The sequence below is a fragment of the Hippocampus bargibanti genome, linkage group LG09, assembly GCF_051943395.1.
Source record: "Hippocampus bargibanti isolate YZ-2025 linkage group LG09, ASM5194339v1, whole genome shotgun sequence".
Classification (NCBI taxonomy): Eukaryota; Metazoa; Chordata; class Actinopteri; order Syngnathiformes; family Syngnathidae; genus Hippocampus; species Hippocampus bargibanti.
Window position 1 is genome coordinate 3,548,001 of NC_142742.1, and position 12,873 is coordinate 3,560,873.

The 12,873-nt window shown below is 41.4% G+C and overlaps 1 protein-coding gene across 1 annotated transcript; it reads left to right on the forward strand.

The window, feature by feature from the left end:
- The first annotated feature begins 590 nt into the window (after nt 1-590).
- Nucleotides 591-12,366, forward strand: ganc (glucosidase alpha, neutral C). Its single transcript, XM_089005048.1, has 23 exons — nt 591-771; nt 946-1,008; nt 1,904-2,006; nt 2,178-2,305; nt 3,481-3,660; nt 3,738-3,756; nt 3,851-3,911; nt 4,722-4,818; nt 5,379-5,550; nt 6,020-6,140; nt 6,210-6,445; nt 6,743-6,949; nt 7,075-7,218; nt 7,962-8,058; nt 8,142-8,243; nt 8,331-8,505; nt 8,762-8,830; nt 9,685-9,749; nt 9,838-9,914; nt 9,979-10,053; nt 11,581-11,694; nt 11,784-11,896; nt 11,974-12,366. The coding sequence occupies exons 1-23, from the start codon at nt 743-745 to the stop codon at nt 12,188-12,190; spliced, it is 2,664 nt and encodes an 887-aa protein (XP_088861174.1). The 5' UTR covers nt 591-742; the 3' UTR covers nt 12,191-12,366.
- Nucleotides 12,367-12,873: the final 507 nt, after the last annotated feature.

Below are 12,873 nucleotides of genomic sequence, written 5' to 3' on the forward strand. Positions count from 1 at the left end.
CTAATAGCTAGCTAGGTAGCTAGCTAGCGAATAATAATAATACATTTAATTTCTAAGCGCCTTTCAAAACTCTCAAGGACACTTTACAGTCACAGGATTTTTTTATGCTGTTGGCGATATGAAATCACTCTGGCAACCGCTTTGCAAATGAATGAACATACAGAAGAAATAATAATTATTAAAATAATTATATTGACTTGATATTTCGTTTTTTTTAAGAATGTTATAGGACATTTTTTTCCTTATTAAAAATAAAATCAACATTTTTTTTTGAGGTGATATATTACAGTATACACAGTGGAATTAGAAGATGTGTGTGTAAAAATGTTAAATGTAGAAAAAAAAATCTCAATACACATTTCCTTTCCATTATTATTCCATCATTTTCATTTATTATTCCATCATTTTCAATACACATTTCCTTTCCATTCTCTTTTTTGAGCACAACTCATTAAACTGATATTTTAATGTAGGTAAACCGTAGCTGTAGATCAAAATAGAATTAAATATTTAACAGGGGTCATGGCACGTTCACTTGAAGAAAAAAAAAGTTTCGCTCTTATTTTGAAATAATAAACCAGAAGTGTGAGTGCCGACTTGTGGTAGTTTAGCTTGACGCTGTCAAATCTTGCAGTATAAAAATACGTACCACATGCATTAAGATTTCGATTTAACTTTGTTGTTGATCTGACGGGGAAGCCGTATCACCTACTTCTTCTTTTGCTTTTCTTCTGTGTTCAACATGGTGGACGTGAAACAGCCTATTCCCGGGTATCATTTTGACATTTTACTATTTATTTACTATTAATAGCACGTTAAATCTAACACTGGATTTGTACGATGTCATGTTGTGCATATTATTTGATTACAATTATATTACAATATAAATGTATATGTATACATATTCAATTTATTGATGTACATTATGTTTTTGTTGTTCCGCAGTGGTGTGCCTGGTGGTGATGGCAAAGAAAAGTTTATGACAAGTAATCAGATCGCGTTTTACAGGTGTGTCACTTCATCATTGTTCTAAATTTTACTTGCTTGCGTTGATTTTGCATATTTTGTTGACTTGCTCAATTTATTTTTTTCCCCACCTTTGTTGACTTGAAATTTGGAGTTCAGTCAACATTTTTTATCGTATAATAAAGGAAATATGTATTGAAAAACTTTTTTTTTCTACATTAAACATATTTACACACACGTCATTTTCTAATTCCACTGTGTATACTGTAATACAGTGATACCTTGGCTTACGAACTTAATTGGTTCCCAGTGTGAGGTGAAAAGTGTGTATCCCAAAAATAAATTTCCCATAGGAAACCATTAAAATGAGAATAATCCGTTCCCAGGACCCCATAAAACATACTTTTCCCCTTTCTAAGCCTTAAAACTACACAAAATATACCTTATTTTATGTATAATAAATATGCTATGGTATTATAATGAAAGAAATAAACTGTACTGTATAATAAAGTCGTTTTATTTAACTTTGTGATGGTCATTGATGGCTTGATATAATGGAGTGGCCAGTTTCATCAGCATTAAAAACACTTAATGAGGAACGTAACCCTTCTTCTTTTTCCATCTTGAGGAATGATCCATTGTAGGTGCTTTCTGTGTGATAATTTTATCTAGTTCCTCATCAATTGTGTTCTGTTTAGCTGGGTAGATAGCTTTTTGCATCAAGTGTACACTCTGAGGCAGCTCTGTGTATGAAAAAAGCCCGTATGCCAAGCTAAAATTTTCGTAAATTTAACGTTCGTAAACGAAAAAGTTCGTAAGCCGAGGAGTTCGTAAACCGAGGTATCACTGTATTACACTTGGTGTGTTTTTAATTTACATTTCATGTAAATTTATATCTCGGGAAATAAAACTAATATCCCTTTCAATTTTGGCTTAGACGTCAGACAAAGGGTCCCAAAATGCAGTATGAAGCCCTTCTGGATACCCTTTATCTTAGTGAAAAAGGAGCGCACTTCGAGTTGTTGGAATCACACTTAAAGGTATGAAATCTTCAAAAAAAACATATCTAACATCAACTTACAATATTGAAACAATAAAAAAATGAAATAGCAAAAGTCATGTTGCATCTGAACTGAGTGAGTTCAACATTCAGCAATCGTGAAAGGACCATCAAGATTTGATCATTTTTGGTTTTTTTTTTCCCCCTACAGACCAAACTGCTTGTGTGCCTGTCGCCCTGCAAAAACAACACAATCCGGATGATCATTGACGAACTGAATCCCCTCAAAGTGCGCTACAGGGTTCAGGATGTGCTCACCAAGGAGCCGCAATGTGAAAAGTGAGGCCAGTCTCAAAGAGACCTTTACTATATGTGGCGGCTTCCCGGTTTTAAAGGACAACCGACACCACGGGTCGCGTCCATAATTTGTAAAATCACTTTCAATGACTTCTACTGAGCGCATTTAACAAAGATTCCACCGCATATAGCTATATTTTACCTTTTAAGACTCACGCTGAATATTCAGGAAGTCTTGTTTTCTAGTTGATTACGATGCCCTAAGTGACGTCACGGAGGGAACTCCACTGACCGAGAAAGTGACACACACAATGCATTTTGGGTACTTTTCTTCCATCTGAAAACACCGCGTAGATGGCGAAATTAGAAGGAAAACTACATAAATAATGCGATGTTGAATCGTTGTGTTTCGCAGCCAATTGCGGTAACACGCATAAAGAAGGTGTAAGTTGACACAAATTCCCAGCGGACAAATCAGCCCAATTCCAACGGAGCTTGTGCGCCATCTTGAGCATTTTCTGGGCGCTACATTGAAAGTCCACACGGCCCGAATTGATACGGAAGGACTTCTTGAATCGATTGCAAACATTTATGCTTTCCTCTTCAGAACTATTTGAATCTTATTCATAACTGGATGAGTAACAAGAAAGCATCTTCTCTGAATCTGAACTCTCTGAAGCCATTGTTTCGATTCTGGAACAGGGCAGTTTGTGAAGGAGTATCCTAGCGTGATGTCACAAACAAGGGGGCGGGACTTTCTGAATCTCCCCCGTTTCGAGCTAATTTTATGGCAGTTTTCGGACACTAAGTCATTTTTATTGGTGTTTTGCATTTGACTAAAAATATCAGCCTGCGTGTTTTGGGTATTTTAGATGCTATAAAACGTTTTTGTGATGTCAGTTACGAAACTAAAAAATGGTGTCGGTTGTCCTTTAAATGGACCTCACTAAAGTCATGATCAAGCTCACACACACACACACACACACATACACACACACACACACACACACACACACACACACACACACACACACACACACACACACACACACACACACACACACACACACACACACACACACACACACACACACACACACACGTACACACACACACACTTTCTGAATATCGCCACACCGTTCTTTGATTTTAAACCAACTTAATTTGATGCTATGCTACAATTCTGTGAACGAGTCTTCTATTAATGTCCTGAACAGGTTGAGACTGGAGGAGCGTCAGGATGACTCTGTGACGATCTCCTGGTCCTCGGGGCTCTATAGTTGTCGCGTGTGGCGTCAACCTTTCCGCTTGGTGCTATTGTGCGAGGACCAAGAATTGGTGACCTTCAACACGGAAAACAAGCTGTGGTTTGAGAATCTGCGAGAACGTCCCTCGGAGTGAGTGTCTCATATACATGGCGGTGAACATGGAAGTAGAGTATTCAACATGACAGACGTTTTTTTTCCCCCCCCAGGGACAAAGAAGGAAATGAGGTCAGTGTAAGACACACCGCGACAACCGAGGCCTGTTGAACGATTATTTTATGATTCTTTTATAATCATTGTCTCGTTTTTTTTTAAATCAAAGCTAGAAGAAGACAACCTGTGGAAAGAGACATTCAGGACCTTTGTGGACATCAAAGCCAACGGTTTGGATTCACATCACCCCTCACACTAATGACGACATAATTAGGAAATAATTACAAAAGGTGTGCCTCGGAATTAAAAAAAAAAAGCGACTGCATCAACGGCAGTGCAAATATTAGTTTAAATGGCTGATTTTTTTTTTTTCAAATTTGCATTGTTGTGTTTGACGTTAATTGAATAAACATGCCTGGATGGCGTGAAGACAATGAAGAAGTACTAGCTTCAATTCCAATTGCGGCTTCCCTCTGTGGAGTTTGTATGTTCTACCCGGGTACTCCGGTTTCTACCCACATTCCAAAAATAACGCATGTCAGGCTGATTAAACAAATTGTCACTGTTGAACGGTTGGTTGTTGTTGAAAGAGCTAAAGTGTGTGTGCTTCCTTTCAAAACATGCTAGGACTCCGGTTCTTTGTACTGATGGTTAATTCTCCGACACCGACACCACCGTAGAACTACAATATAGCGATTATTTACACAAACATTTGGAATTTACATCAATGAAATAAAACTAATGCAATACACTCGTACACACCACTTTGCCCGCTTTCCGCTCCGAAATGGAAGTTTTGAGCTTTGTCCTTTTTATATCTTCCTTGCCAAACGGTACAGTGATAAAGCATGTCCATTCTCGCAGTTTTCTCAGTAAAATGAAACTTAAAGAAGTGCATCACAGTAAAACATATACCGGAAGTGACAACAACCCAACTTAATGTCAAGAAAAATAAAGCATAGCCATCTTCTGGTCAACTATGGGATAGCAGTTATAGACAAATGTATCTACAGCATTTACAGTGTGTTTTATTGTGTTAGGACCCAGTAGCATTGGCACCGACTTGCGTCTCCATGGATTTCAGGATGTGTTTGGCGTGCCAGAACACCCCGACACTGTCCGACTGGCAGACACCAGGTCGGTGAAATCACTCAATACAGTAAAGTCTCGTTATATCGATATCGGATATATCGATAGTCCCGGTTATATCGATACTATTTCTATGCACGCACGGGAAAATTACATGCAAACAGGGTCGGATATATCGATAGTCCCGGTTATATCGATATTTTTTCGGACTCCCTTGAATATCGATATAACGAGACTTTACTGTAAATCCTTCTCCCTGACATTTGATCCTGTTCTAGCCGAATTGGATTTGCTTTGACATTTCAGATGTGTCCTTCTATTAACCTTCGGAAAATAAGTAGTCTGCTCATGGTCAGATCAAATTTGCGACAATCCTTGCACGATCAACTACTTTACGCATGTATAGGTTCGGCAGTATAAGAGAGCGGGGATAGTGTATACAAGGCATTTGAACCAATCCAAAGAACTTTTGGTGTCCACACAAGTTCCTATCGAAACACGCATCCGGTAGTCTGTGAAGGCAAAAAGCCACAGCGCTCAGGCACAGGTAAAAATTGGGGATCATCCATCACGTTTTTGCTCCCATGTCCCCTTTATTTCACCCGTAGAAATGATGAACCATACCGACTGTACAATCTGGACGTGTTCGCCTATGAGATCAACAGCCATCTGGGCGTGTATGGCAGCGTCCCGCTCGTGGTGGCTCACAAGCAGGACCGGACTCTGGGAGTCTTTTGGCTTAATGCCTCGGACTCGTTTGTACACGTCAATTACATTCAGGTACTTGTGATCCTAGTTTTTTTCCATCTGTAGTCTTTGGTACTCTCTGTGTCTTTAGGTCTGAATCGTCTTTAGATATAGGTCTGAAGTTGTTCGCCTTGTTTGATTATATTGTCGGAAATCTTAGTCCTAAATCCTCTAAGTCTTTTGTTGATTCCGTGTGTTTCTTGCTTTAGGTCTTTAATCTAAAATCCTCGTCCTAGTTTTAACCAAGTCATAGTCCAATTTGGGTGATTCGTACTATCTTGGTCATTCAAAATGTCCAACTTTCTGTTTAGTTCTATTTCCCTAATCCGTATTTCCTTCAGTCAGTTGTGTCTTCTGGTCTGTCTTATTCTTGATATCGAATTCTTTACTCCCAAAGTGTGTAGTCTGATTTCCATAGCCAAAGTCCTCTGACAATATCAATTAAATCTTGTTCAGTCTTGTCTTAAAAGTGTTCTCATGGATATATTTTTTTGGACACCAGGAAGACAGCCAACCACCCCACACCGACATACACTGGCTATCCGAGAGCGGCGTGATAGATTGTATGATTCTACTGGGGCCGAGTCCGGCACAGATGTACCGCCAGTACGCAGAGCTGACGGGTATGTGTGTGACAGATCCCACACGCTGATCTACCAGATGTTAAAGTCACAACCCCTCCGCCCCCCCAGGATACCAGGCCCTCCCGCCTCTGTTCTCCCTGGGTTACCATCATTCGCGTTGGGACGATGACAATCAAGATACCGTGGCAGATGTGGACGTTAAGTTTGATCACTACCGTATCCCATACGATGTCATGTGGCTGGATATCGAACATACGCGTGGGAAACGATTCTTCACATGGGACCCCAAGCTGTTTCCTGACCCGGTCAGGCTTCAGCGCGCCCTGGAGCAGAAGAACAGGAAGGTCTGTCAGCTCTCTTCAGTTGTCGGTCATTATATCGGCCGAGCTTAGTTTTGAGTACCACGTCCCTTTGTCCTAAATCTTCAAACCAAGGTCTATAGTCTTATCTGAGTCACATCTGAGTCTTCAGCACTAGTCCCAAATCCGATTTCGCAGTCTTGATCGATACTGTTGTGACAAAGTCTTTCGTCCAAAGCCCCCATCCTCTTTCATGTGAAGTCCTTCTTGAACCATGTTTTATTCTCGAGTCCAAAAGTCCATTCTTTTTCCCAACCCAGCCAGTCTGTCTTCTGATTTCAGTTGGTGGTTATCATTGATCCACCTATCATGATCGATCCTGATTGGTCCCTGTACCACGAGGCCCTCGACGGAGAGCTTTTCATCATGGACAGACAGAGGCAGCCATTTACCGGAACTTCCTGGTCAGGTGACGCACATTTTCCGGATTTCAGCAACCCGCATACCCGGGCCTGGTATGCCAAGTGCTTTTCCCTGGACCGGTACAAGGTTAGTGTGAAAATGATCTTTCGCCCACGTGTCTTATGTTTCGACGTAAGCCCAAAAATCGTAACTGTGACTTCATAAAATGAACTCTGAAGGTCTTTTTAGGATTAATACATTTCATAATCCAGGGCTCAACGCCATCGTTGCACGCGTGGGTTGACATAAACGAACCCACAGTGTTCTCCGGGCCTGAGTTAACGATGCCTAAGGATGCACTTCAATATGGGGGCTGGGAACATCGCGACTTGCATAACCTGTACGGCTTTTATCAGGTGAGATAATAGTAGAGTATTATACAATACAACACTACGCATCTTTATTTGCATAGCGCTTTCACAGCAGCTGCAACAGTAACAAAGCGTATTTGAACAAATATTGACTTGAATGGGATGTTTGAAGAAAAAAAAAACGGTGGAATGTGGTGATGCGTGAAGCGCTTAGAAAACATTCAAGTACACATCAGTCAATCCCATTGGTAGGCATGGTGAGAACCTCAATTTCGATGCTAATGCTTGAGAAAAATATATATACATACATATAAGGTAATATTGGTCTTCTGTCACTCTCATAATAGAACGAACATTGGAAGCTAACAATAGACGCGATTGTTGAACTAAGCCTGGAGAATTTCCGTTTAAACTGACATTGGAGCAAACGCTGGAGGCTAATGATGGTCCTCATTAGATCTAATGTTAATCTTGAATATAGAGCTAAGATGTGGTAAACATGAACACGTGCATTTTACTGTTATTACATATTATTACATTTAAATGTGATTGAAGTGTGGAGGGGGGGGGGACTATTCCACTTTTATTTTGATAAGGGCTCACATTATCACAGTTATTCACAGAGAGATCTGGAAAGCATTTGCTGCGAGTTCACCAAACTAATTTCTTTTAAAAATTACAAGAAAAAAAATCTGAATAAAATAGTGCATAACTTTTTACTGTTTCGTAAATTAAAAGGAAAGAAACATCAGAATTATATTTTTTTGTGATCCTTTCGTCTCATCTAGCAAATGGCCGCAGTGGACGGCCTGGTGACCCGTTCTGGTGGTACCGAGAGACCTTTTGTCTTGTCTCGGGCCTTCTTCGCCGGGACTCAAAGATTTGGTATGTGGATCGACTTTGAATTTGGCTGCGAAACAGAACCCTAAGCACTGAGTTTTTGTTTTGTTATATTTTTTTTAACCCAGGAGCTGTGTGGACTGGCGACAATCTTTCTACTTGGGAGTACCTAAAGATCTCCATCCCCATGTGTCTGTCCATGTGTGTCGCAGGGCTCTCGTTTTGCGGAGGTGAGTCCCAAAACTTTTTTTTTTATGTAAACTGTCTCCGTTGAGACTTACAACGACATCTTTGAAATTTGTTCATGTGCCTTTCAGCCGATATCGGAGGGTTCATCCCAGAGCCGAGTACCGAGTTGCTGATCCGTTGGTACCAAGCCGCCTGCCTGCAGCCCTTCTTCCGAGGTCATTCGTCAATGAACACAGTCCGCCGGGAGCCCTGGCTGTTCGAGAAGAAAGTGACCGACACTATCCGAAGTATCATCGAAGAACGGTACAAGACCATGATCCTTTGCTTCGACTCTTCCGATTGGACAAATAATTCCAAAATACAGTAAAGTCTCGTTATATCGATTTTCAAGGGAGTCCGAAAAAATATCGATATAACCGGGACTATCGATATATCCAACCCTGTTTGCATGTAATTTTCTCCGTGCGTGCATAGAAATAGTATCGATATAACCGGGACTATCGATATATCCGATATCGATATAACGAGACTTTACTGTAACAAGTGTTTGGATTTTCAGGTACCGCTTGCTGCCTTACTGGTACACTGTCTTCTACCGAGCGCACATCGACGGATTGCCCGTACTTAGGTCAGTGCTGCTTTTCGCTAGATCAGATACAAAAAGCTTATGTGGTTCTTCCTCCATATTTTATTAAGAGATTGAGTTATTTAGTTAGTTACTCGAACAGAGCCCGTTCTGAGACACTGTCACTTTCAAGTTGTTCTGTTTTGATCAGCATTTTAGGTCCATCTGTTTTCAAGGCTGAACAATCTGTTCAAAAGATTCCTGTGGATAACGGTTGTTGCCCCCTGCAAGCCTGGAGTGGAAAATGTCCATCTATCCTTTCATTAATCCAAATTGCTTAGAATAATAACAATAATACATTTCATTTGTAAGCGCCTTTCAAAACTCTCAAGGTCACTTTACAGTCACAGGATTAGTTTTTTTCCGTGGGTGAGCGGCGGCAGCCACACGCGCCAGCGTTCACTCAAACCGGAATAACTCAGTTAAAATCTAGCTATCTAATAGCTAGCTAGCCAGCCAACAGCTAGCTACCCAGCCAATTGCAAATTTCACCATTGCGGGATGAATAAAGTTTTTCTGATTCTGAATAGCCAGTTAGCCAGCCTAATGGCTAGCTGGCCCGCTAACAGCTAACCAGCAAGCCAACCAATAGCCAGTTAGCAAGCCAGCCAATAGCCAGTTAGCAAGTCAGCTAATAGCCAGTTCGCAATCTAGCTCTTATTTATATTACACCATAGGATTGTTACTGTCTGACATTCAGTAGTGAGACCTGATTCTCTTTAGCTAAAACTGAAACCCCATTATCTTGGAGAGGGCTTGCTGGACCCTCTCCCAGCTGTCTTGAGCATCATTTAAAAATGTAGGAAATCTCATTTGCTTTTGCGGGTGTCCCTGAAAGTACTGTCCCTTATATTCAGGCCTCTGTGGCTAGAGTTCCCTGAGGAGAAGAGCCTCTTCAGCGTGGACCACCAGTACACCATCGGTAATGTCACCTTTTTACCTTCTTTTTTTATTTGTAAACCCCTGATAACCGTGTTCGTTCTATTAATGTATCTTAATATTGAAAACAGGAGATGCGCTGATGGCGTGTCCCGTCACGGAATCCGGAGTTACGGAATTGAAAGTCATATTTCCCGGGGCGGAGCAGGTAGCGTAAATATTGACTCTAGAGTTTAGAACTATTAACTATATTGGTTTTTCTTGTATTTTAGCTTTGGTATGATGTGAAATCGGCGGACGTGCATCACGGAGGAGGGACTTTGAATTTTCCGGTGACTTTGGAAACGGTAAATATATCTTTATATCTTGTCAGGCTTATATCTCGGTCAATATAATATTTCTCTGGAGAAATGTCATCTCACGGTTGATTGAAAAAAAGAAGTACTGCAATCAAAAGCAGTTGCAAACAAACCACGGTTAACTGCACATTACAGTTAATCATCTTGAAACGTTCAAATCACATTTAATACATTTAATAAAGATTTTACAATGGCTGCAATTCACTCATTAATCAACTGACAAAATAACCAATGGATTAACTACAGTAAAGTCTCGTTATATCGATATCGGATATATCGATAGTCCCGGTTATATCGATGCTATTTCTATGCACGCATGGAGAAAATTACATGCAAACAGGGTCGGATATATCGATATTTTTTCGGACTCCCTTGAATATCGATATAACGAGACTTTACTGTAATTGAATATTAACCAACCAATTAAGTGGTTTAAACTGGCAAATCAACCCATTAAATAAGCAACAAACTGCCTGACGAACAAAAGAACCAACCGCATGAATGACCCAACCAACTAAAGATGTGACCTGACAACCCAACATGAATAAATAACACAGCAGCCAACCAACAAAAGAACCGATTGACCAATCAGTTAACTCCCTAAAATAGTACAACCCCAAAATACTATCCACAACAAGCCAACTGACAAGCTAAATAAGCAACCAAAGAGCTAAACTGACCACTAAACTAATTATTGAACTGTCTAACAAATCAACGACATAACCCGAAATACAGCTAAAAAAAGTCAAGATTTTATGATGCCAACAAGTCCCTAACTCAAAAACCAACGATAGAAACAAGGGATTAAAATATTAACTGACCAATTAAAGAACTAACCAGACTCACTGACTAACCAAACAACCAACAAACGGACCCACTCTAAATAGTTTTCAAAATTTTTAATATGTTTTATGGTAGGAAAACTGGCGACCTAACCAGTGAGTTGCTTGACTGGTTAGCTAGCCATATGAAGTGATCAATTTTCCGGCTAACAATTCTGTAAGTGCCTATAAAGTACCCAAATCTTACTCAAAACATGAGTTTATTTTTGTTTCAATGACCAACAACCTGGTATGTTGTAGGTGATAGAATTGTGTTTTCAAAGTACCAAACTAGCTAGTTAGCAAATTGTCTCCAAAGAAAAAGAGGAGATGCTAAGCTAATAGAGCACATAGATCAAAAGCGAAATGGCATAGATCACGTGGAATAACTTTACTTTAACAATTTGGTATGACAGAAGTACAGTAAAGTCTCGTTTTATCGATATTCAAGGGAGTCCGAAAAAATATCGATATAAACGGGACTATCGATATATCCGACCCTGTTTGCATGTAATTTTCTCCGTGCGTGCATAGAAATAGTATCGATATAACCGGGACTATCGATATATCCGATATCGATATAACGAGACTTTACTGTATGTCATGTTAGCTAACAGGGAGCAAACTTAGCGAAATTCCAAGGGCTAGCTAACCATTGTCCCGAACAAACGTGTATTGTGTGAGATGTCATCAGATTCCGCTGTACCAGCGAGGCGGGACGGTGGTGTGCCGCGCCGTTAAGGTTGGGACTTGCACCGCCGACCTCCAGAAGTCGCCTCTTGCCTTGACAGTGACTCTGGACGCTCAAGTGAGAGGGGCAGAGCCAATTGGATAGTTGCAGCGTGGTGGGTCGTTTGGGAGCTGCAATCTCCGTTTCTTCTGTCCAAACTACCACAGGGTGCCGCCAACGGTGAGGTCTACCTGGATGACGGTCACACCTTCTCGTACCGTGACAAGCGGGACTTCTGTCTACGCTCCTTCCACATGATGGATGGACGCCTGCAGTGCCGGTGAGTGTCGTCCCCGCCTTCCCCATTTTTGTTCTACGTTCATCCCGCTAAGACATCTCAATCTTATCACTCGGCAGCGCCGCCAGTGAATCGGGAAGCTACAAGTGCGGCGTAACGGTGTGCTCAGTGGAGGTCTTGGGATTGCACGGAGAGCCGTTAGCAGTGCGGGTATACGGCGCGGTAGCGGCCGATGGCGTCTCAGTGGAGTATGTATACAACCCGGGACGGAACTCGCTCACTGTCGGCAAGTTGGAGCTCAGCGTTGAGGACGACTGGGAAATCCAGATAGATTGAGTTGCTGTTACGGCATACGCCTGACTATTAGGAAGATTGAATTGATTGATTAGAATCATAGATTGCTTCCAAAAAAATAAATCAGACACTGAAGATGAAAATGAAAAATGTCCTGTCTTTGTTCCATGGGTATTTCGGGTTTGTCGCTCCAATAAGACGTTTTAGATGTCCACCTCAGTCCACGGGGTGCGAAATGACTCAAGGATGATTCATTTTAAATTTGGTTTTGTTGATTTCAGAGGGATTGCAATGTGGTTCAAATGTGGTTACGGCTCAGTTCGATGAATGTGTCTGTCCTACAAATGTGGCATCAGAGGTTATCGGAAATGGACATTCTGTGGACACAGACCGGGTCAGTTCATCCATCCATCTTCTGCCGCTTATCTGGGGTCAGGTCGCGGGCACAGCTCTTCCTGTTGGATCCCGAGGCGTTCCAAGGCCAGCTGGGTGACATAGTCTCCCCAGTGTGTCCTGGGTTGCCCCCGGGGCCTTCTGCTAGAGGGGAATAGCCGGAACACATTACCAGGGAGGCATCCAGGACGCATCCTAAACAGATGCCCGAGCAACCTCATCAGGCTCCTCTCTATGTGGAGGAAAAGCGGCTCCAATCTGAGCCTATCCCGTATGACCGAGCTTGTCACTTTATCTCCAAGAGAGACCCCGGACACCCTACGGAGAAAGCT

Coding starts and splice junctions, on each gene's coding strand:
- ganc (XM_089005048.1), top strand. CDS start 743: ATGGTGGACGTGAAACAGCCTATTCCCGG. Junction 772..945: donor GTGAAACAGCCTATTCCCGG/GTATCATTTTGA, acceptor GTTGTTCCGCAG/TGGTGTGCCTGGTGGTGATG. Junction 6,446..6,742: donor TGGAGCAGAAGAACAGGAAG/GTCTGTCAGCTC, acceptor TTCTGATTTCAG/TTGGTGGTTATCATTGATCC.